At 44.8% G+C, this 26146-nt stretch overlaps 1 protein-coding gene across 2 annotated transcripts in view; it reads right to left on the bottom strand.

Moving 5' to 3' along the window:
* ITGB7 (integrin subunit beta 7) overlaps window positions 1-26146 on the bottom strand; it is a 97963-nt gene that overhangs the window by 14303 nt on the left and 57514 nt on the right. For both annotated transcript variants that reach the window (XM_075591831.1, XM_075591832.1), the window contains exons 4-11: window positions 18298-18499; window positions 15232-15402; window positions 13713-13954; window positions 12874-13032; window positions 11148-11243; window positions 9583-9672; window positions 4965-5102; window positions 1380-1579 (exon numbers count right to left, since the gene is read on the bottom strand). In XM_075591831.1, coding sequence (XP_075447946.1) covers window positions 1380-1579; window positions 4965-5102; window positions 9583-9672; window positions 11148-11243; window positions 12874-13032; window positions 13713-13954; window positions 15232-15402; window positions 18298-18499 — 1298 coding nt within the window. The remainder of the gene's footprint in view (window positions 1-1379; window positions 1580-4964; window positions 5103-9582; window positions 9673-11147; window positions 11244-12873; window positions 13033-13712; window positions 13955-15231; window positions 15403-18297; window positions 18500-26146) is intronic.

Genomic DNA, 26146 nt, shown 5'->3' with positions numbered 1-26146 from the left:
CATCCCATCACTCACCTACACTGCTCCCATCATCCTAACATCCCCCTCATCCCATCACTCACAGCCTTTGATATTCCCTCCATTTAGAAATTTTTAAAAATACATAAAATATGTTTTATGTATTTTTAACATGTTATGAATTAAACGTGTTTTTAAATGGAGGGAATATCTAAGGGTCCATACGGGGATGAGGGGTGGATGGATGACGGGGATGGAAGCGGTGTAGGTGAGAAAAGGTGAAGTGCAGACATGGAAAGGGTTTGGGAATGAAGGGATTAATTCTTTTTTTACAGGAGGGATTTGCATCAAAATCTCCCTGCAATGCCTGGCTGCCTCTTTGGCAGTGAAAGGGTTAATAAAAGGTTGGAACAGAAAGGGCTTGAGGTAAGGGGCAGAGGTGTTAAGGCAAAAGGTGAGGAACCTGGGGGGAGGGGCTTAACAAAGGCAGGAAGGGAGATAACAGTTGCAGGGAAGGGGTTAACAGTGGCAGGGAGGGGGATAACAGTGGCAGGGAGGGGGATAACAGTGGCAGGCAGGGAGGGGTTAACAGTGGCAGGCAGGGAGGGGTTAACAGTGGAGTGCGGAAGTACTTCACTGAAAGGGCTGTGTATTCCTGGAATAGCCTCCCAACAGAGGTGGTAGAGGATAATACAATAATGGAATAAAAAATGCTTCGGTTAGACACAGGGTTATCCTAAATATGAAAGGGAAAAAATGATATGAGGTGTCTGAGGTGATAACACTCTGGAAAATGGGCAGACTGGCTGGGTCAGGTGGAAAGGCCAGTTTATTTTTCTATCATAAACATTTTTCGGAAGTCAAATTCAATCCTCATTTTGGACCATATTTACTAAACAGTTTTCTGCCAGAAGACCCCTCCTGGCGCTGGAAGACACCTGGCAGCCCACTTACATCACTTAGTTTGTCCAAAAGCACATAAAATAATAATAGCATGTTCTTGTATAGCACTGCTAGTTGAGCGCAGCGCTTTACAGAGACATTTTTGCAGGCACATGTCCCTGCCCCGTGGAGCTTACAATCTTTGTTTTTGGTGCCTGAGGCACAGGGAGATAAAGTGACATGCCCAAGTCACAAGGAGCCAACACTGGGGATTGATCCAGGCTCCCCTGCTTCAAACTCTCAGTGCCAATCAGTGTCGTTACTCACTGAGCCACTCCCCCTCTCAAAACATAGGAGTCTAAGTCACAAATTAAGCCTACAAACCTATGTGTGTATTCAACACACAAATCCCTGTATCACACCGTTGCACATAATGCTACACAGTTACAGTGCTCTGTAGTTCTTGGCTGTACAACAGGGTTGAAGCGGGTGACAGCCTAATAGCACTGGTAGTTACATTGTGGGAGTATAATAGTCACCTGCAGACACCGCAGCTATAGTTGCCAAGGCCCTTACTGCAGTAGTCAGAGAAAGCCTCTTCATCTCCACAGTCACAGTCACACAGAGGCTCAACGTCCACCCTTAACTCTTCGCTGAATCCCAGCACCCTGAGGCGGAAGCTCTGCAGCTCATGCTTGCACATAGTCTTGTCCATCCACAGTGTCACCTGGAAATCTACCTGCAGGGAGGAGACATGGGAAGAGCAGTAGGAGAGTTAACATAGACCTTAACCTCCTATTCCCCTGCCTTTTATTATTTGTTTTCTAAACTGCCACTTATAATCTTAGCCAGGGGTGTGCAAACTGGGGGAGGAGGGCGAGATTCTCTGCGGGGGGTGCGGAGTTTACAGAGGCCCTGCGCGCTTCTCGAAGTCATTTAAATTGAATGCCAGGCAATGAAGTTTAAGCCTGCATTTTTTGAATCCCTTTTAATACTAAATACCATCTGCACTAGATGGTCTCTTTTCTTCTTTTTTTCTCCTTGGAGGTTGGGGGCTGGTGGCTGCTGTAAACACAGGGAACATCCACCCCTTAAGTTGGATGACTGCCTGAATTTGACTGCTTTATTGTGAGTAGTCATTTTTGAGCTTTGTTTGCACAAATTTATTCACAACAGTATTACACTATGTAGTGTTTCTTTATTTCATAACTACGAGACGAGCTCCCCTGATTTGTTGGAGGATCACCTGGTGCAAGACGAGTGGAACAGTCTTTATCAAGGGTTGCAGTTTGTTTCTAAGTGTCTTAATTTTTTCTTTAGATCACTTGATTGTTATTATTATCACATTGCTTTATTATTTACACATATGTGGTTGAATTGTATATTGTCACATTTAGGGTGTGTTAGAGCGCTATTGTTAGTTTTTTTTCACCTACCAATAGTCTGGCCTGCACATGACAGCACATTAAAAGATCACATATAGCCATTATGTACATACAGATGTTTAGGTTTCCTGTGTTGCACTGCAGGGTAAAATATTGTGGCCTTTTGCAATAAAATGTTCCACCTAAAATATTTAAACTTGACCTGTAACACAATAAGAAACCGCACACCTGGGTATTGGTGCCACACAAGCTATAAAGCTTATTTTATTCCATCATGAATGTAGGATATTACATAAAAGTTTCAGGGGCACAGCCCCTTCATCAGGTATATCACACCTAACAAAGGGGCTGCACCCCTAAAACATTGTGTAATGATCCTACACTGATGTTGAACTAGTTAAACACCGTATCTCAGGCTGGGGATGGGAGTGATGGTGACATAACGTCACGTTTGTGGAAGCTAGCGTAATATTGTGATACAATAATGAGATATATAATGGCCGTTGTTTTAGAATATAATTAGCTTTGTGAATATGTGTTTTACTCTTTATTTATATATTTAGGGAAAATACCACCTGTTATACATTTTGGTACCGTGACGAGCCCTGATTTAACCGAGCTTTGTGGAGTAATCTTCACGATAAGCAAACATACAAAGTGTCACGGGAGACCAGGCCAGTTACACCTTTTTATCCGGATCATACATTGAGCAAAACAAGATAAAGAAATAAATTGTAGTTGATTCCCTTACAATAGGCATACACACAATGATACACAAAATACAGGCGAAAAGACACACTTACTTGGGAACTGGGATAACAACCTAACTTTCCTAGGTGCAGGGAATCGTAAATTAAGGATTTTCTCCTGATACCAGTTGCAAAAACAGGATAGAAAATTCCATGCAGCTTTAGCTGAATCAGCCCTTTCTTGCTGGAAACTTAGAATCTGGAGAATCTTTAAACTTTGAAGAACTGAAATCTTGGGAGAATCTTAAAAACTTGGGAGAATCTAAAATCTTGGGAGAATCCAAAACTCTGAGCTGCGTAGGGGTTTTTAAAACCTCTCAGTTTCATTCACAGAAACCTACAGCCCAATCAAAAGCATGAGTCATTTCTAAGTAGCCAATCAGAGTAGGGCTCACCTGGCTGATGATGTCAGAGAAAGGGGCATGGCTATCTGCTGGGAAGGCTCCGCAGAGTTTGACAGAACCCATATGGCTGTTGGGGCCTTTTCCTCTGCCCCTCCTTGCTACCATATGGTCTTGACACATCCATATCCTGGATTCCCTTTGAGGCCAGAGGGCAGGGTAGCCATCATGTCTCCTATGCTAAGGCTGACTGCATGGATTTTTATACATACAGTATAACACCATCTGAACCATACTTTAATAAAGTATAAACCTTAAATACGTGTGGGAAATTAGTTTGGGATATTTGGGCTCGAAAACCAGGAGTCGGGGAGACACGGTGCAGCCCCAATGTAATTCACCCTGCGAACCCACAAATAGTGCCTGCACGCCTGGGAGAATCAGGGGATTACCAGTAGCTCAGCCCCCCGAATGCCTGCAAACAAAAGGAATACATTTTTGCCCCAATATCGCACCTAAAACTTACACTCCCAAAATCTGTTTTTTTTCTACAAAACAGGGAACCCCAAACACCCCTAAGCAGGTCAGGTTTTTCTATACTTTACAGGGAACTTCCACAACCCAATACCGGTTCTGGGTCCCCCTTGACTGTTACAGGGACACCTCACATCCCTATGCCCCTTTTACCTTTCTGGTCTGTGCTGAAGCAGGGAACCCCTAGTGATGAGTCGTGAAAGCATTTTCAAGGGGAGAGATTACCGAGACCATGTGTCTACATGCATCCAGGATTCCTGGGTACATTTTTAGGGGAACCAGCAACTCTGGGCCCTGGCTAGATTGACACAATCTGACAACACGTTCTCCGCAAAACCCCCCTTGAAACTAACACCACAGCAATCTCTGCTTGCTGGCACTCCAGGAAAGGTAAAAACACATCAAATACTTTATTACCGCACAATTACAGGTTATACATATACAACACTGGGTCCAAGAGCTGACTTCTTGAACCCTTATTACGGATCAGGGGTAACCAAACAGGTTTAAACTTTTATTTGATGGTCTGGCTACCCCCTACCGTCACACAAAGACAATACAAAGCTACTGTCTGAATATTCTGATCTTGGTATCCTGTGTCATGCTTTGTGTACATCGATAATTTCATTAAGAGCTGCTCCGTTATGAGCAAGCCTTTTTCCCCTAATTTCTTTTATTGAAGTTTTTGTATGTAAGAAAAAACAACTTGGTCATTAGCTGAGAAATACTATATAGGTTTTCAATCTTTTGTGTACAGTATGCTTCATTTCGTTACAGTGCATTGAAGGAGAGACATTACAGCATTTGCCCTAATAAATGAAGCGCTTAAAACGAAAGATTAATATAACCCTTCAAAAGGGGCCAGCAATACTGCTCTGGCAGTACTCAATATACTAGCCCCAATATACATTACTTGGACCACATCTTTCAAAGTCAGTACCAATCTCTTAAATATATCAGCATTGACAATGGTATCACCCTCTTATATTTACCAGTACCATTTTCTAGTCACCCTTTTAAACACATTGCACAGTTGCCACCAAGAACTTTCTTTAAGAAGTGAATCAATAGGTTTAGAGCTCGGACGATATGAAAATATTGTTATTGGAACATACCAGTTGGTTGATTCGAACCCCAGAACATTGCCCCCGGGGCTGCCCGTAAGTGGAAGAGTTGGGGCAGTGAGAGTCATAAGAGATGTGAAATCCTCTTGGGAGATGCAAGTGTTCCAAGTTCACAGTGGAAGACAAATTCTGTAAGCAAAGCAGAGGGTAGATGGGAGGTTTTACTTTCAATAGCGAATACAGATGTGGCGTGTGACACCGTTCCCCCAGATAACACAACCTATCCCATCATCATGCAGAATATCCGCAGGATTCAATGGCAGTGGTGGTACAGAATATCGCAACACGTTCCACAGTGATGGGGGAACAAAGAAGCCAGCTGCATTTATATGTTAATATTAGGACCGGGCACAAATGGCTCCACCTCAGTGTTTCAGCAAGTGAAGAAGCTGGGTTTAATCAGAGTGCGCAGCAGATGATACAGGGATACACTACAAGGAGTATCACTGGAGACAATTGTCTTTTACACACTATAACAGTGGTATAATAATAATTTATTGTTTAGCACTAACAGTGTACGCAGTGCCTTACATAACATTTTTGTAGAGCGTCGTAAGTACCATAAAAATAATGAAACATCACATAGTGTAGTAATGTTAACAAAATAATTAGCAATGAATGGGCTCGCAAATGGCTACTCACAATAGAGTAGAAATATGAAGCAGTCGTCCAACTCAAGGGGTGGATGTTCCCATAGGTGTGCAGCAATATTCAGCAGCCACTCTCAAATGAAGAAGAACAAACCAATGTGAGAACGAAAAAATCTATTGACAAACAGTGAAATACAATTGAAGGCTTACACTTAGGAAGATTTTCACACGCGGTGTATAACATGTAGCAGGTGCACAGCGGGTCGCGATCTCCCCGTGTACCGCACTGCTCTCCGGAATATTTCCGCATCCACGCCGGGGGTCACACTCTACGCTTTTCGCCGTTGGTCAGCACGGCTTCGTCAGGAACGGCGAAACGCGTAGAGTGTGTCAGCAAGATCTGTGAGAGCGAGCACCAAGAGCGCATCTGCACCACCGAGTCCGGAGGTTCCAGCCGCACCGGAAGTGACGTGTGACCCCCGGCGTGGATGCGGAAATATTCCGGAGAGCAGTGCGGTACACGGGGAGATCGCGACCCGCTGTGCACCTGCTACATGTTATACACCGCGCGTGAAAATCTTCCTAAGTGTGAGCCTTGAATTGTATTTCACTGTGTGTCAATAGATTTTTTCGTTCTACACATTGGTTTGTTCTTCTTCATTTGAGAGTGGCTGCTGAATATTGCTGCACACCTATGGGAACATCCACCCCTTGAGTTGGACGACTGCTTCATATTTCTACTCTATTGTGAGTAGCCATTTGCGAGCCCATTCATTGCTAATTATTTTGTTAACATTACTACACTATGTGATGTTTCATTATTTTTATGGTACTTACGACGCTCCCCTGGTCCTTGTGGAAGAAGTTTGTGCAGAAGTCTTTGGAAACAGTCTTCACTAAGGGTTGAGTGTGTTTGTTCCTCTTTAATCATATGTAGTTCACTATTAAGATCTTAGTTTGTCACATTTGTGCACTATATATATAAATTTTTATGCACTATTTATAATTTTCACGCACTATAAATTCTTATGCACTATTATTTCATGCACTATTATTTTATGCACTATTTGGGTTTGTGAGAGCCCCCCCAATCAGCAATCGTGTGTTATATAACATTTTTGTAGGCATGGTTCCTGCAAAGAGCTTACAATATATGTTTTTGGTGCCTGAGGCACAGGAAGATAAAGTGACTTGCCCAAGGTCACAAGGAGTTGACACCAGGAATTGACACCAGGAATTGAACCAGGTTCATTAAAACTCAGAGACAGTGTCTTTACTTACTGAGCCACTGCTTCAGACCCATTTCCATTCTTCATTATTACAATCCATTAACCATTTATAGTGTGATTTGTTGCACTGTTTGTAACTTTGAACTGACACTCATATATATGTTTTTTAATATTTTTTTTCTTCACGTAATCACCCTCATTTTACCTGCCTTCTAAAAGACATATTCTTCATTATCCCATGTTTCCAATACTTAGTCAATGTTATTCTGTAGATTAAGTAATGTACCATGTTTTATTTTTTAAATATGTTATTTGAGCCCTTAGCATTAACTCTCACATCTTTGAGGAGCTTTTTTTAAACTTTCTTATTGTTTAGGATTTTTCCTAGTGCAGTATTTCTCTTTTTCTTCTTTTTTTTAGTTATACATCTAAAACTGTAGGATTCCTGGGCAGGGTTTACGCTTCCCTAGTAGTGCATTCATTTTTATATTTTATTATTTGTCCTTATTATTTACTGTACTTTCTGTAAATTATGTCATATGAATAGGAATACAATTATACATCGTATACATCATTATAGATTGTAAGCTCTGCGGGGCAGGGACTCCTTTTCCTAATGTTACTTTTATGTCTGAAGCGCTTATTCCCATTATGTGTTATAATATTATGTCACAAGTAATACTGCTGTGAAGCGCTGTGTACATGGATGGCAATATATACATAAAGACATGGATACAGTACATACAGTAGTGTACATGCATACAGAGATCACATGCTGTATGTCAGAGCTGTATATTGTAATACTGCCTAGCACCAGCAGAGAGCAGCATCCCATATCTGTGGCCACAACCTTTTGCCAAGGACCCAATGGAGACAAGATGGTGACATTGGTTTCCTGTTCCATGATTCTGGGTCATTGTTCAAAGAAGTCTCTGGTTTCCTATTTAAATGCCAGTTGTTAGTAACGTATACAAAGTAGAGTTACTGTTTCCTTTAATGCAGGGTGATGCATGTCATTTATTTAATGAAAAGAACACTTTCTGAACAATGTTAACTTTTGAATAAGAAACGATGTACTTATTTGAATACAGAATGGGGAACTGATAATCAGGGATGAGCTTCCGCCTCCTATGCAGACTGTTATGTAGCGAAAAAGAGCACAATAAACCTGCCTGGCTCAACTAGGTCAGTTTGAAACACTACCAGGCCTGTTTATCAAATTATCTATGCTGCAAAAATTGAGCAAATCCAATGGTAAAAACAAAATGTCACAAGGTTTATCAAAGGCGAAAAATACAATTGTATCCAATGGGAATCATTTCCTTTGATCTTTGTTGTGCTGCTTTTCTCCAGACAGGAGACTTTGATAAGCAGAACATCAATTCTGTTTAAGAGATAGCCCCATTGGTTTTCAATCTAACGTTACAGATCTGCATCAGACAAATGTCTGCCTATTTTTACAGTCTACAGGCATACCCCGGTTTTAGTACTTTAAGTACACTCGCGTGTAAGTACATATCGCCCAATAGGCAAACGGCAGCTCGCACATGCGCCTGTCAGCACGTCCTGAACACACAATACCGGCTCCCTACCTGTCCCGAAGCTGTGCGCAAGCGGGGAGACTATAGAGCCTGTTACAAATGCGTTATTTACATCAGTTATGCACGTTTATGACGATTGCAGTACAGTACATGCATCGATAAGTGGGAAAAAAGGTAGTGCTTCACTTTAAGTACATTTTCGCTTTACATACATGCTCCAGTCCCATTACGTACGTTAATGCGGGGTATGCCTATATTTCACTATTCTGATAAATTTGTTACTCCAGGACCCGCCCATTCACATCAGCTCGGATACATCTGCTTCACCCTCTTTATACTGGAAGACTAGTGTTCCGCATATTCAGTTTTTATTTGTAAAAATAAAAAGGATCCAGAAAGTTTTCCGCGTTTATTTTCCAAACATTAAAATCTGGATGAAATCAGATTAAACAAAAAAACACATCTGGAAATAGTTTTTTCATATATACACAATTTACTATAGTATATACTGATGCTTGTACTAAACTACCTATTTGTACTGCATTTAAATGAAGTAATTGATTCTATGCTTATACTATAAGTACTACAACAATAAGATTGTGACGTGAGACAGTCATAGCACTTTGCTTGATTTTACCGACCTCCACTGTTTGTCTGTTTTATGTTTTACAGGGAGCTGTTTCAAACTCACGGTAGCATAGTGTAAGATGTTAGAGTTTAAAAAAATAAATAATAGGTCCCTGCAAAGAATACTGAATGAGTTGATAAACGGGTGTACATCAGTAAAAACTGAATTCCTTTCATTTAAAAAATAAGTAAGAAATGGTAATTTAATAGTGAAAATATTGAAAACTCAAAGCCCTGTGGAAGAGTTAGCAACCCTTAGAGTTTAAAAAAATGCTTGTGATTGTTACTGCCCATTGTTTGTTTGCAGTTGCTGCTGGCAGTAGAAAAACAGGAGAGACAGATTATGCAGAAGTGTCCCTTCTGTATCTGTGTTTTAGTCTTTTTGTTTTACGACATGCAGTTGGTGGAGCCATTTCACAATGGAGAACAGCTTAGTCCCCGTTCATTCGAATTGAACTCCTCTTTTCTCCAACATGGGAAGAAAATCTCAATAGGGACCGTAAGACCCCGATGGATAGAGCGATGAAGGGCCATGGAGGGTACGAAGCTGGCACCAACATGCGTTTCACTTCAGAGCCACGAGTTTGTATCTGGTTTGTGATCAGCATTGGGAATTACTCACGTTATACGCTTCAGAGATCAAATTCACCACATTGCTGGAATCTTCCTTTAACTCTCCCACCACAGACTTTGGAATCAGTTCACTCAGCTCCTGGAAACAGTAAATAACCCAAGCAACACGCAGTCACTTATGGGGTCTGCAGTATGAGCCGCTCACACAATCTGTCTCATACACAGTACCTAAGAACTGATATTGAAAACAAAGACAACACATAGCTCTTGTGACTACTATAGCCAGGGCCGCCAACAGAAATTGTTGGATCCAGGACAAATTTGAAGAACGGGGCTCCATTCCTTGCTCGCCTACAGTTATACTTTGCTTTACTTTCCCCAGTCATGTCTTTTGATTCCTCCTTCAAACTCATTCCTTTCTCTCTCCTTTTCCCCCTAGTATCTTTCTCTCACACACTTCATGTAATTCCATCTTCCCCCTTCTGTCCCCTCCTCTCATGTATTTATCTTCTTTCCACCTCATCTCTTTCACTCTTTTCCTCCCCCAATATATTTCTCTTCTTTTCTTCCCCCAATGTGTTTCTCAATTTCTTTCCCTCCTCTTATTTATCTCTTTCCTCCAATGTCTCCCCCCTCCTATGACTCTTATTTTACCCTTCATGTTTCTCTTTTTCTCCCAGTATTTATTTCTTCCCCCTAATATCTCTCTTTCCTCTCCCTCTTCTCCCTGCCCCAGAATGTCTCTCTCCTCTCTCCCCAGCATGTCTTTCTCCTTTTCTCCCCAGTATGTCTTTCTCTCTCCTTCCCCCCATACCCTTTCTTTCTCTCCTGTCTCTCCAACATGTCTCTCTCCTCTCCCCCCAGCATGACTTTCTCTCTCCTCTCCACCCCCAGCATGTATTTCTCTCCTCTTCTACCAGCCTGTCTTTCTCTCCTATCCCCCCCCATCATGTCTTTCTCTCCTCTCTCACCCAGCATGTCTTCTCTCCCTCCCCCCCAACCCCAGCACTAACTTACGGGAAGGGGACCGGGCCCCTAAACCCACTGGGCCTGGGACAGCAGTACCGACTGTCCCCTCCTGTTGGCGTCCTTGACTATAGCTTCTGCTATTCAAGAAAAAAACCCTTGTCCTCGAGCAACAAACAGCTCAATCCTCCATTACAGTAACCCCCAGCTATTTCAGGACAGAGCCCAACTAGGGCTGGCAGTGGGGGACCCTCTGGTGGAAGTGGTGGGGGTACTTACCCTAGAGGGGCCCCTCCTGCAGGGTTGCAGCGTCATGGCGATATGTGATATTTATCGTCATGTGAGATCGCAGCATCATGCGACGGATCACCATGACGATGTGATGTTGCAGGAGGAGAGCCACTCTGGAGAAGGTAAGACCCCCCTCAAAACACACACACTTTGGGGTGAGGAGCACACACTTACCTTGGGGTGAGAATCCCCGCGCTCACTCCTCCAATTCCCTCCGCCGGTCGGAAGTTGGATCCTGGTGCCGGCAGAAACAGGGAGAGGAGGTAGCACGCGGACCCCAGAGGCGCTGGGCCCGAGGCAACCGCCTTGCTCTCCTTACCCTAAGGCGAGTCCTGCGCAGTTACACACAGATCTCACCTGGTATGTTGAGATAAAGCTGCTGGTGACTGCAAAGATAGGCTGAATGTTGGCTGCTGAGAGTACCTGAGCGAGATGCCCCACTGAGGGGTAATCCTGAGAGAAGGACAGAAGCATTAGTCTTGCACCACTCCACCAAAAGGCACTGTAACTCATTCACATCTGTCATATTGCCTCCATCTCAGCTCTCTACCACCGATGTCACCGGCATGACGTCAATAAAACCCGACGTACGTTTCATGTAGTACCCTACGCTTCTTCAGGAGGCAGTTTGAACTACGGACTATGATCGAGTTGTATAGCGGTGATTTGCAATACTCGCTACATCGTATGTTTGGTATACTAGTGTTATCTATATTGATATACCAATTTGATCTATGTGATCTATGTGAATGGAGGTTTTAATGATATTTGCACTGGATCGCGGTACACAGACCATTACCGTGTGTCTGTTTGACTTTGCCTGCCCTTTCCGGCATGGGGCTCATGTTTGGTGCGATTTGAATGCATTCGTAGAGCTAGCCGAGCTTTGTTGAGTTACATATACTCCAGCTGATTAACCCCACACACCGCTACATATAACAGAGCTTTGTTACTTTATGTTTACAACTTGTTTGACCAGAGGCTTTGAAGTGGTTTAGCTTCCTTATGATACACTGGTCCACTGCTTGTTTACCTATGATTTGATCCTTCTCTCGGTGGTAATACTGGATAAAAAGTGTAATATACCTATAGGAGAAGCAGACCTCTGAGGGACTTATCATCCTGCCGTTGATTGACTCCAAGCAGTGCAATTAGCCACGAGTTGTCTTTACTGTTATTAACTTAACATTACTGCTGATCGTGACATTGCACAAGTATTTGTATGTTATAATGTTACTATGTTATAGCAACAGCTTGGTATCCAAATAGGTGCCGAGTTTCATACAGATCCATTTAAACTACCTATAGGATTGTTGTATCTTGCAGACTACACATATAAGCAGGTTACAAATCAATACCGCTTATTATACATATCATTTACCTTTAAGATGATACAATTTATGTGTGACTATTTATTGTCTGTAACAATTATTAGACGGACTTCCGTCTCGGGCAATTTTGGTTGTTTTATGCCTGAGTCACATACCTATAAGGACTACCTTATTGACTTTAAGCCAGTTCTGTTTGTGCAAATGCTTATGAAAGATGAATTGGAAGTTTACCGACACCAATTTAGCCTTTATCCGTAGTTCTCGTTCTCACCACACACTATTTTAATTTCACTTTGTATATATTGAGCACTTATATTGTGTATTAATAAAACTTTATTATTTTTTGTTCCTATTATGAGGATTTTGATCAGTCTTTGCACAATGTGTGTACTACATATCCCCTTTTGATTCAGTTCATCTAGCTCATACTAATTGTCAATATGTTGACTAATATAATAAATACTATTTGAGTTGAGTGCAAATCTCTGGGGGACTTTTTTCCAGGTTTTCTTTGACCAGGATTTGTTTTGTATGTTGATAATTTCCTCCTATGCACCACTATTATTTATACTACAAAGATGTATTAGGGTTGAGCGGTTATATCTTGTCAGGTTCAGAAGTGGGACTGATAGGTTTGTTTCACGTTCGCAGGACAGTCTTGGCCATGGAGCTTTTGAAGTTTCTGGGGTCCGTCAGATCTGAGGCTCATTCTCAGTGTTGAAGGTCTGCTTCAGATTTCTGGTGTCACTCACGTAGATGTGGCTCCGGTCGTACTCGCCATTCTCATTTAAATGGCAGCGCCCATCACTGGGGAGATAAATTCCCCCCAACTTTCCATCCCCTGCAGTGTGAAACACATCATCGGAGGCAAAGACCAAGAGCCGAGTAACATTCCTCCAGCCAATATGATTCTGGTGAAGAGATGGGAGAGAGCTTTACAGGATGAAATAGGTCATTAAAATATAGGCAGAGGAAGGAGGTGGATTTGGAAAGATACAGGAGATAGCAAGAGCGATAGTGAGAACAAGAAGGATGAACAGAAAGGAGAGTGATGGAAGAATTATGAGATGAGTGTGATGGATATTTGAGTTGTGTGTGTGAGTGAAGTATTTCAGATGTCTGTTGAGTGAGAAGATTACATAGTGTGTGTCTGTGTGAGTAACATATAAGATCAGCATGGGGTGTGTAGGTCTGGCAGTTATAACATTTGGATGTTAGGTGTTTGGGAGGTCACTCTAGGATATCTAGATGATCGTTTTTGGGGATAAAGAGGAACAGGTTAAGGCAGACCTGCACAACTCCAGATGGCCTCAATTAGTGGCTCAGTCATACTGTGCCACTAATTCAGCCAGTTGTGCTGAAGTAGGGATATCCTGAAAACCTGGCCTGTTTTCGGCCCTCGAGGACTGGAGTTGTGCAGGTCTGGGTTAGGGAATCAGTGTGGATTGGGATGTTTGGGTTTATGTGTGTTCATGTTTTGGATGTCTTGGTATGTCTGCATGTAATGTGAGTAGTGATAACATTGGAGTGCTTAGAGTATCTCTTTAGTATGTTGTGTGTGTTCATTTTAAGGTGTCTTCTGTGCTCTTACTGTGCACACGGCGGCCTGCAGCATGGCATCCAGTCCACCCTCAGGTGCATCCAGGTTGCCAGAAATATTCTCTGCGCTGACCCGCAGCTGGAACAGGGTGAGGTTCGAGGTCAGCGACAGGACATGGCGGTAGCTGAAAGGTGGCTGGCAGCGCTCTGTCCTAGATGGACATGGATTCTGCAGCTTAGAGCTCACTGTGCTCACATAGGGCAGTACCGTCTTATCCACAAAGGAGCCAAAACCTGTAGAGCATTACACCATTAACTAATCTCTTCAAGGGCCTTGCAGATGCTATTAGCATCATATCTCAACAAACACTGGTCATTCTATCAGTGCCACTGGACTCTCAGACTTTAAATGGCCCAGGGCAATAAGACCTGTTCCCAGCACCCACCCCGGCTTATAGCCCTTCAATCTTTTCAGTGCAGAAAAGGCTGCAATGCATCCCCTTTATCAATGTGCTTCTTGTTTTACCCTGTTACAAAGACATAAGCTTGCTTTATCATCATATACGCCTCTGCCACTCCCTCATCTCTAATCCCATGCAGCAACCATCTGCCCTGCCAAGAACTGACTCTTCTCTGCTCCGCCTGTCTCTACAACCCTGTTACACCTGAATGCATTTGCCCAACTTCCTTTGAAATGTTAGAATGCAGCACTCAAACTAGTACTAATTATATATACAATTATATTGAAAAAAGAAGGGGTGTCCTATTACAAGTACAGTATGTGTGATCCAGAAAATAGGCCACCAGAGAAAGCCAAAGGACATGTAAAGAAGATAAGCCCAGGAGTTAGAGGCTCATTTCAGAGCACACCACTAATATGACTTTTAAAACTTGGCCTTGAATGTGTCTAATAAAAATGAAACAAGCTTTAAAATAATTGCTTGTGATAATGAAGCAATTCGTTCAAACGTGAGGTGCAGGGGGAAGAGAGGATATTGAATTATAAAACGATACTGTCACAGAGCGTCTCATTTACAGGAACAGATTCTCAGATGTGTAATTCCCCCCCCGTCAGGTAGTAAATTAGTAGAAAAGATATTGAGCTCATCCAGGGCCTCCTTATTTAATTATACAGGCTAATAGGTAATATAATATTACAATATAAGCACCTTGATTAGTATTAGAAATACTACAGCCCAAAATGACATTAGATCAGCACTGCTACACTATCCAATCTGACTGGTTAAAGCCTATGCTGTACAAGCAATAGGAAAAATGATCACAATAGATGGACTAAAATGCCCTTACCTGCTGTCAATGTGTATTTTTTCCTGTTTCCATATACGTCACATTGTTAAGCACTGACTACAATAACACTGCCATGTAAGAATAAATAATGAAAATTGTATCTGTGTAGCTGTACTGTATGTTTGAGATCTATGATCATTGCTTTTATTGACCCCTCTTAAAAGCAAAATGGCAGAAGGCATTGCAGGTCCCTCAGGTAGAGACGGGGTTAACTGTAGGTGGGAGACAGGTGTGTAATGTGATATTGGTTTCCTGGATCTCACCGATGCGCACAGATTTGGTGACCCCATGCAATGCCGCGTGAATGTCACTGCCCAACTTCTTCACATTCTCCAAGTCATCCTTCATGGAGTAGGACAGATCCATCAGGTAATACAGGTCAATGGGGTACCCCTCCGCACGCTTGAACCGCACTTGAAATTTCGTCCGTTCCCCTGAAATTCACAAACAGGCCACAAAGTGGCAGTGGGACATCGTATTAGTGTGAAGCATGGTCTGTATTGGGTGGTGAAAAACAAACAAAAATGGGGGAGCACAGGTTGAGGGACTACACAGACAGAAGAGATTTGGAAGTAGAGGGGACCCTTATCTACTTTTTAAGGTTGTATTGTTCTATCTTAAGAATTTTATCACCCCACAAATTAATTCTATAGGGTAGCGCCCGGGCTTTTTCTTGCATCACTGTATTGGGTGGTATCTCAGGGAGTTTGTGTCCAAGTGAACATGGCACCATATAAGACATTACCTCTGCTCTGCTGCACAGACCTGAGCCGGCATTTTCTTTATCTACATCAGTGTGATGTTGCTTGTATGTCACGGTAGCACTGTTTTATTTTATCTTTATTAGTACAGTAGTACACTGTACTTGTGTCCCACAGCATGACACATCTGTGTATAATACTGTTGACATTCAAAGCACTACATGACCAGGGTCCCAGTTATCTAAAAGAGCTTCTAGTTCCCTACACTCCCATTCGCTCACTTCGATCTGCAGACGAAGGACTCCTAACAGTTCCCAGATCCTCCCTTTTCTTGGGAACCGAACTTTTAGCCACGCTGCTCCCACTCTCTGGAACAATCTGCCTTGTACAGTTTGAGAGGGCCCATCTGTGGAAATCTATAAAACAGACTCAAAACCTACCTGTTTACCCAGGCATTTAATTAATGAAGCACAACCTGTTCAGCATTTAATAGCTAGTAAGGTACAGGTTCCATCCTGTATTGTATCTTTTCTTGTGTTTAGTCTCTTTTATCATCTTAAATGTTTTCTTTTTCCCTTTTGTAACTGAAGTGCTTTGAGTCCCATTGGGAGAAAAGCACTACAGTATATAAATAAAGTTTGTATTATTATTGAGAGAGAGTCCTAGCTATCAAGCTCAAAATTGGTTTGCCTTTAAATTGAGACTAATGGAACAGGTTTTGCACAATGATCTTGAGCTTGCATCAGAGAGTGCTGCGGGACTTGATTACACGGAGTAACAGAAAGAGTTTGGGTGGAATATTGCAGCAGATAGACTGATAGAGTATCATGCAATGTATCAGATTCTGCATGTGAGGTTGTCAATTCCCACCCTATTTGTGAATTCATACAATCCCAACATGCTAATACAGACCTGTGCCAAATGTAATAAACATAACAAACAATTATTTTTAACAGGTTCAGATGAAAAGTTTAAGAATAAAATACATGTTTAATGTGGGTCAAGACACTTTTCAGAAGCTTGGTACATAGCCCCCCTCCATTAAAAATTATTGTCAGATTTTGTGAGCCTTGTTTGTATGATTATCTTTTGTAGAACTGTGACACTGTCCTGTGGAGCAGTATTTGTGTGACACAGAACCTGTATAATATGATGTCATTGTTATATTCTGTGCACGGATCAGTGAGACTACACGACAATATCTGTCGTCACTTTACAACGTAATAAAGTGTTTTATGCCTTAGCACCACTTGGTAAATGGCCCTGCTGTATAGGTGTGGCATATTTTTAGAGTAATATTGTGCCAGTAGGACATTGCCTTGCGAGCCACCCCCTTCTTTCACATTTCTCCTCACTAGCCACCTGCTCTATTCCCCCAATCTCCCCATGTATTTCTCTCACTCTTCGCCCCTTCCCTCCTCACTCACTCTCTCCCCCCACCTACCTCCTTCCCCACTCCTCCACCTCGCACACTCTTTCCCCCCCTCCACTATCACTTAATTACCCACCTCTCACTCAATCCCGCTCCCTCAATCCCCCCTCCTCACGCTCATTTGTCTATTTTAGCAGGAGAAACAGTTATCTGTCTTATGCACCTCTTACCCACACTGTGTGGTACGATTTGATTTGTCTTATTGCCATTATGCCAAATATGTACCTGTTATTACCCAGAATAGATGATGTCCCATGATATCCTCATTTTTAATAAAGTCCTCCAAGTAAGTGGTGACCTGTTTGTCACCTCTCTCTGTGGTGCAGAAGGGATCATTCAAGACTGTCACAGTTTCCTTTGAGGCTGACAGCCCCCCATGTGATTATTCACAGCCTTCTAATCTATATATATATTTCACTTTTAGTGATGCTCACCCCCCCCCCCCTAATTAAACCCTCTTTATAGATCAGCACAGACACAGGAAGGGTCTTGACCTGTCATAAACACAATATCTTGTATTTTTAAGAAAAACTGTAACCACATTAACCCCTGAAACACTAGATTGATTAAAATACTTAATATGTCATTATCAACACACCTCCCCCTCCCACACAAAATGAAATAACCCCGCCCTCCCCCACGCAAAATGCAATACCCCCTGACCTCGGTCGGGCCCAACTTGCAGCACAGATTGGACGGGGATACTTGTCCGGTTCCCCCCCTCCCCTTCAGCCAAAACCAAGTTTCTCAGAGAACCCTTGGAAACCTCTTGTGTTATCTCATGGATCCATGGAACACAGGTTTAAAACCATTAGCACAAGTGATACAGGGTGATTTGTATGAAGTGTCACAAAAACAGGTGCAAATCCCAGCACATTCTGCTTCACTTTGTGTCAATATACATTACACTTTCTATAGGATGAGTTGGTGGAGGATTTAGTCAGTTTCATCTTACAATGAGTTTTCTGTTTTCTTAACAGTAAATAAACCTGCCAGGTCAGACCTGGGGTTAACCTCTGCTCCTAGTACACCTGCACTAAATGCAAGGAACAAGATGAATAACTTCATACTGTACATGTGCCACTGGCACAAATTGATGCACAATAAACATTTTCCTTTGTGTTTCAGAAAATTGCTCCACATTGATTTGTATTTGTACCCGACATCTAAATGACATTGGGTCTGTGTTTTCTCACCAGGGCGGAGTCTCACAAGCACTCTCTGGGGGGCTAGCTGGGTGACAGTCTCTTGCTCAGCGTTGTCACTCAGGGGTGTGTCCTGCTGGACATTTACGGACCCTTGGGGATTTATCAAATGCTCCTCATCACATCCGCGACGCAGCAGCTCCAAGCGCGTTGCACAGCGAGAGGCTTCTTGCTCACCCCCATGTGTGAAGTTCTGTATAGTAGAGACAAACAGATACCTCAAGGAGCAGAAGTAGAGAGACACAGATAACCAACCAACGAACCATGGACATGTGAATAACCTCAGTAGTAAAGTTTAGAACTAATTCAGTTAAGCACTTTGCCGCCAGCAAAAGGGTAATTCCCGAAGACACTGACTGACAAAGTAGGTGAGCTAAACTAGGCACTTATGTGTTTTGAGGGGAGGAGTTAATTGGGATATCAACAAACTCCACATAATTGAAACTAATCCAGCCAGGTCAGGATAGGAGATTTATTACCCAGAAATAACTGAGGGTTTGATTTTAACTCTCCTGGGGGGGGGGGGGGGGGAGAAGAGAGCCAGAACAACTGTCCTGGGCCTGGTGGCAGCGGGGGGCCTGGCAAGTGCTGGGTATCGGGCCCAGCCCAACTTTATTGTCTAGCTGCCCGGGCCTCTAATTGCCGTCGGGCTCCAGTTCTCCCCAGCTGTTGTGGGCCCCTCTCCTGCCAGGCCCACAGCGTGCCTTTTCCCTTTTTGTGCGCGGCGGAAGCTGGGCCCGTCTAATCGCGTCCGCATGCGGATCGGTGCGGCGGGCAATAACCTGACCCCAGCTGACCATTCCCCCGACTTCCGCTCCAGTTGCGTTCCCATACTTCCTGGAACTGTTTACGATCTGTCCAGATGATTATCTGGAGAGTTGAACAAACAACCCGCAATGATGTGACAAAGGTGTGCGTGTGTATTTTGTGTATGAGGGGGAGCTATTGTATTTTGTGTATGGGAAGAGGGGGAGTTATTGTATTTTGTGTATGAGGGGGAGCTATTGTATTTTGTGTATGAGTGGGGTTATTGTATTTTGTGTATGAGTCGGGTTATTGTATTTTGTGTATGAGTGGGGTTATTGTATTTTGTGTATGAGGGGGAGCTATTGTATTTTGTGTATGAGTGGGGTTATTGTATTTCGTGTATGGGAGGAGAGGGGTATTGTATTTTGTATATGGGAGGACGGGGGACAGTGCCGTCTTAACACATGGGCACACTGGGCAGTTGCCCGCGGGCCCCACGAGCATTGGGGCCCCACGCTAATCTATGCACAGACCAGAATTTAACACTAATTTTCCGACCACCCGCCTCAACATACAAATCTCCCGCTAACTCGGTAGAAGGAGAAAAATTATGACTTGTAGAGGAGAGTTGGCATGTCTGCATTGCATGTCTGGAGGCATGGGCGTCCGCAGGAGGGGGCAATGGGGGATCACTCGCAGTCCCGGACTATTTTTGGCGTTTATGGCGCCGTACAGTACGTTAACGGCGCTATAAATGCCAAAAACAGACTCTGGGAGGACCGGGACGGAGGTGGGTGGGTCCCTTTGGCGCCCCGGCAGGCAGCTAGTGGTAGGCTAGCCTACGCTGCTACGCAGGAGGAAGCGCAGCGCACTGTCATTGGTAGCATTCGGGAGTGAGGCGGCTCTCATTGGTAGCACTACCTACCAATGAGAGCCGCCTCACTCCCAAGTCGGGACCAATCTGTGCCGCGGCCGGGCCCGCCATTGCGCTGCGGCGGAGCCAGCAAGTCCACTCAACATTGGTAACTGAGCGCTACCATTGAAAGAGCCGCCGTCGTCCCTTGATGACCCAGTCCCTGAGTCGGACCAATCATGGTCCGACTCTGACCACACATCACGCGGCCTCCCGCCCATCATGCTCCCGCCTCCTCTGACTCGTCGTCAATTTGCGCAGGCTCACAGTCAGTGAGTCTGCTGAAGAGTGAAGACGCAGGCAGCAGCACTCTCTCTGCGGCCCAGGCACTCTGCAGAGTAGACTGCAATTAGTTCTGAAATCTGAATCCAATAATCCACAGACCACAGTAGTTTTGCCGCCTCAGGGGGCAGGAGGTAGCATTTGGAATTGGCAACAATTTGAAAATTAGGGTACAAAGACAACACGACTTTTCGCTGGGTGCCAGTGCCACTACATGTATCATGGTGGCTATTTATTAAGCTGAACTGAATAGAGAGTGAGAAAGATTCCGAGAGAATGGAGAAATATTATGGAAAAAGCAAGACAGGGGCAGGGTGAGAGTGAGAGAGCAGCGAGAGAGAGTAAAAGTAAAATAGATACAGCAAAAGAGAGACAAAGGAGCATGATGCTACTATGGATGGAAAAAGAAAGATGGGGAGAGAGAGGGAGCGCCTGATAGAAAAAAAACCTGCGCTGTGTCTTGTGTGTTGTTGAAAAACAAGGAGAAGCAGACAGTGAAGAACGAGGGAAAGCAAGCACCCAGAAAAACAGGGGAGTGGAGGATGTGGGATTATATCTGGTGAATGATGTGGATGCCATCCAATGCTAAGGCAAGTGCTGTGGGGTTATAACTGGTGCTGTGTGGCAAGTGTTTTGGGTGCAATCTAGTGCTGTGGCAAGTGAAATCTGGCACTACAGTATATATATATATATTGTGTGTGTGTACAGTAATACTAATAAGTGCTCCCACATAGCTCGTAGGTCGCAGCATGCCCCGTTCCGCAGCGAAACGGGATGGACCCAATGATGAAGCATGCCACCAAGGGGAAGCCCTATTGGGTGAGGGTTATATAAAGAAAACATTCTGTTTTCCTTCGTTTTTTGAAAAAGAGTTGGTTTTGCAGTACTGAAGGGTCTTTTTTGATTAGAAGTATATATACCCACCCACCCACACTGTGTGCCACACACATACACTTTTCCTTTTTCAAGTTTCTATTACTGCATACAGGGCTGTAATCAATAAATAGTGCATTGTAGGTGAGTTATTTGAAGTTCACAAATCTCATCTTACCAATATAACTATGCATTATGCAAGGAAAGCTTGGATCTCCTAGCAGGAGAACTTTAAAGGGGGTTTTCAACTCCCTGCAGCTCATCTACAACCCTCAGTTTATTCAATACCGCCAGCCCAGTGATGAGCAGAGTATTTAATGATCCCCATTTCTTTTTCTTGTGCCCCACCTGGCACACATCATGTCGGAGGATCCTGCACAGAGAAGCAGCCTTAAAAAGTAGTAGTATGGCTGGAATTTCTGCACTTAAGCGCCAGAGTGACATGGCAAGTTCTCCAGGCACCCACCAGATCCTGCAACCCTGAGTAGCTGCTTTTTTTTTTATGTCATAACTACACTTTCACAATTGCTTTATTACCCTTCAAGCTTTCTCAAATTTGCTTGAAAATGCACCATTTGCCAACTCTTTTTTTCAAAATTTTCTCGGGGGGGAGAACTCCCCTTGTGCTGGTCGGGATCGCTCGCCACAGTGCATTCACCACCACTTTTACACGGGCACTGGCCGTTAAAATTATGCCCCCCCCGAAAAAATTTCTGCGGACGCCCATGTCTGGAGGTACCAATAAATATACGTTTATTTTATCGATAATTTACATTTTTATTCATGTGAGTGGTTGCGTAGGCAGGGCCCAGTGCACTGCTTTGCACGGGGGCCTATAATGCTGTTAAGACGGCCCTGACGGGGGTTATTGTATTTTGTGTATGGGAAGAGGGGGAGTTATTGTATTTTGTGTATGGGAAGAGGGGGAGTTATTGTATTTTGTGTATGGGAAGAGGGGGAGTTATTGTATTTTGTGTATGGGAAGAGGGGGAGTTATTGTATTTTGTGTATGGGAAGAGGGGGAGTTATTGTATTTTGTGTATGGGAAGAGGGGGAGTTATTGTATTTTGTGTATGGGAAGAGGGGGAGTTATTGTATTTTGTGTATGGGAAGAGGGGGAGTTATTGTAATTTGTGTATGGGGTTTATTGCATTTTGTGTATGGGGGCTATTGTTTTATGTGTATGGGGCAGTTGTTGTATTGTGTATATTGTGGGGGGATTTGTGTGGATTGTGTGTGTATGTGTGTGTGGGGGGGGGGGGTATTGTGGGGTAGAATTGTGTGTTTGTGTCTGTGTGTGGGCGGGAATTGTGTGTGTGTGTGGCCGGGAGGGGAGGAATGAGTGTAAGGGTGGGGGGGGTTGAGTGAGAAGGGGGTCATTGAGTGTGAAAGGAGAGAGGGGGTGTAGGAGGGTGGAGTGAGGAAGAATGAGAGAGGGGGAAGGTGGGGAGTGAGAGAGGGGAGATAAATACATGAGGAAAGAGGGGTAAGAGCTAGGAGGTGTAAAAGAGGGGGGGGGGCTCTTGAATCTCTAGTCCTGGGCCCCCGGGAAAGCCGTCGGGGGCACTGGGCCTGAAGAGGTAAATATGTTTGATAGCTTTAGCTAGGGGACCAGATGTCCCAGTTTAGCCGGGACAGTCCCGGTTTTAAGGGCTTTCTGGACTTTTTTGGGTGTTGTCCCAGTTTTCTAGCCCATTGGCCCTGCATGCGCAAACGGCGCTTGCTGGCTACACATGCGTGATCAGCGCTTGCTTGCGGCGCGTGTGCTTGCGCAATTGGCATTTGCGGGGCGTGCGGCCAGCAAGCTCTGATCGTGCATGTACAGTCGGCAAGCGCTCTTTGCACATACGCAGTTGGTGAGTGCTGACTGCGCATGTGACATTTGTCCCGGTTTTTGCCTGGACAAATCTGGTCACCCTAGCTTTAGCGTGTTTTGATATACTCCGTTTTATTTGTCACTTTTTCCATGGGCTGCATTAAATGTAACAAACTTGTTAACCCTGCATGTTATATTTGATGCAGATAATTGGGAGTTTTCCATAGCCCATTACAGGTTGTGTGTCTCTCACCTCTTAGCTTAACTTATTGACCACAATCGTCAATACACGTGCAAAATACCTTCAAATATTGACGCCAGGAGAGAGGATAAATATGTCTCTGAATTACTTCAAATAAAAACTCTGTGGCTCAGCTGCTCTTCCATTCAACCTGTTGGACTGTATACTAATATCTAATAATAACTAGCAAGTGCTTAATAATGCTCTTGAAAATGTTTGACAAAGTCATGATTGAATAATCTTTTGTATTGTTTATTAAACTTGCTTTGCTGAGTAATCATGTATTGTGGCAGGACGGCCTCGCGGCAGGCTCAGTAAGACGCTAGACACGGTATGAAACTTTAACTGTAGTGGTTTATTAGCCACAAACAAATAAACTCTGGGTGCACTGTCCCCTTTAAGAAAATCAAATAAACACCTATTCCCGTTAGGGAAACTGACTAGACTATAGCTTTATCCCTTGCTAACTGGATGGCCAGCTAAGCTGGTTCCCAAGCCAAAACATGCCCTGGCATATGCAACAATGTAACAAAGTCTCTGCATACAATAATAAGGGTTTTGCTTATCATAGTCCTTTTGAAGCAGACATCCCTGCTTCTCAGCACAGCTTTGTCATCCTTCCTTTCTAGGAGAACTAAGCCCTACGTTGAGGCCAGAGAAACTTGTCTGTACCAGCTTCCGCAGCTGGGGAGCACTTCTATCTCCCCCCCCCCCCCTTCTCTGGAGAAAACAGTCTCTCTCTGTCTCTCTCTCTGTCTCTCCCTCTGTCCCTCCCTCTGTCTCTCTCTCTGTCTCTCTCTCTCTCTGTCTGTCTCTCTCTCTCTCTGTCTCTCTCTCTCTCTCTGTCTCTGTCTCTCTCTCTGTCTCTCTCTCTCTCTGTCTTCTCTCTCTCTCTCTGTCTCTCTCTCTCTCTCTGTCTCTCTCTCTCTCTGTCTCTCTCTCTCTCTGTCTCTCTCTCTGTCTCTCTCTCTCTCTGTCTCTCTCTCTCTGGTCTCTCTCTCTGTCTCTCTCTCTGTCTCTCTCTCTGTCTCTCTCTCTCTGTCTCTCTCTCTCTCTGTCTCTCTCTCTCTGTCTCTCTCTGTCTCTCTCTGTCTCTCTCTCTGTCTCTCCCTCTGTCTCTGTCTCTCTCTCTCTCTCTGTGTCTCTCTCTCTCTCTCTCTCTCTCTCCTCTCTCTTCTCTCTCTGTTCTGTCTCTGTCTCTCTCTCTGTCTCTCTCTCTGTCTCTCTCTCTGTCTCTCTCTCTGTCTCTCTCTCTGTCTCTCCTCTATCTCTCCCTATCTCTCCCTCTGTCTCTCTCTCTGTCTCTCTCTCTGTCTATCTCTCTCTCTGTCTCTCTCTGTCTTTCTCTCGTCTGTTTTAAAAGACTTCCTTGTTCATTCAGACCAGGCTGATTAGCTGCACCTGAGGGTAGCTTATCCAAGGGAAATTAACTCCATGTATGCTGGAACCTATCCACTCTGCTAGGTCTTTAATCCATAAGGACAGGGACACTGTCACATACCTTCTAAAAGGTGTCACCTTTATGTGTAATAAGACTAGAGGAAGACACCGCTGAGATTTTCAAAAGACCTGTGCTCTGTAATTTTATCTCTATTCAAATTGATCTATTAAAGCATACAATCGGCACTCCTCCAGAGCCACTACAGGCTACTAGAACTTTGATTTATCTTATACTATATTAGTGAAAGCACTGTATGTTTGCCTGCCTGGATGTCCGTGTCCCTAGGGGAAATCTCATTGGTCCCTTGGCCCGCCCGCCCCCGCACACCTCTCATTGGCCTGAGCGGAGTGACGGGCCCAAAGGACACACAGGGACACACACACACACAGGGACACACACACACAGGGGACACACACACACACACAACACACACATACACACACACACAGGGACACACACACACACGACAGGGACACACACACACACACACACACACGGACACAGGGACAGGGACAGGGACAGGGACACACACACACACAGTGACAGACACACACACACGTGACACACACACAGTGACACACACACACACACACACACACACACACACACACAGGGACACACACACACACACAGTGACAGACAGCACACACAATGACACACACACACACAGTGACACACACACACACAGTGACACACACACACACACACACACACACACACACACTGTTACATACATTAGCGGGGCTCACAGTTAGCAGCACCCGCGCGCACCTCCTCCTCTCCCCGTGTCTCCCGCGCTTTCACCCCGACCCCCCCCTCCCCCGGCGCAGCTACATTCAGCGGGACACACACACACTATTATTACCCCTTCAGCGCCCCCCCCCCCCCACCCAGTGTCAGCGGCCGTGCGAGACCCCCCCTCTATATCTCCCACCTCTCCCCCCCCCACACATATACATGCCCCCCCCTCCCCGGCGCTACAACTCACCCCTCCCCGGCGGGGGAATAGCCAGTGGCCAGGCAGGCTGCCTCGCGGCGCCGAGTGCCCAAGATGGCGGGCGCCCGGGACACAGCGGGGGAGCGGCCACAACACGCTGCCTCCCGCCTCAGATCCACATGGGACCTGCCGGATGGGTGAGTGAGCGGCCTTCACCTCCCCTCCACCCCCCCTCCCCTCCAGTGTCAGTGTCTCCCCGATACCCCCCCACCCCCGGCGCCGCTACAGTCAGCGGGGAGTGAGCGAGCGCCCGGGACACAGCGGGAGAGCGGCCACAACACGCTGCCTCCCGCCTCAGATCCACCGTGGGACCTGCCGGACGGGTGAGTGAGCGGCCTTCACCTCCCCTCACCCACCCCTCACCCCCCATCACCTCTCCCTCACCCACCCCTCACCCCCCATCACCTCCCCTCACCCCCTTTCACCTCCCCTCACTCCACTTCTCCCTTCCACCCCCCTTCACCTCCCCATTTACCTCCCCCCCCCTCCACCTCCCCTCCACCTCCCCTCCACCCCCCCCTTTCACCTCC

The sequence above is a fragment of the Ascaphus truei genome, chromosome 3 (genome assembly GCF_040206685.1).
Source record: "Ascaphus truei isolate aAscTru1 chromosome 3, aAscTru1.hap1, whole genome shotgun sequence".
Classification (NCBI taxonomy): Eukaryota; Metazoa; Chordata; class Amphibia; order Anura; family Ascaphidae; genus Ascaphus; species Ascaphus truei.
This window is presented reverse-complemented; position numbering and strand designations above follow the sequence as displayed.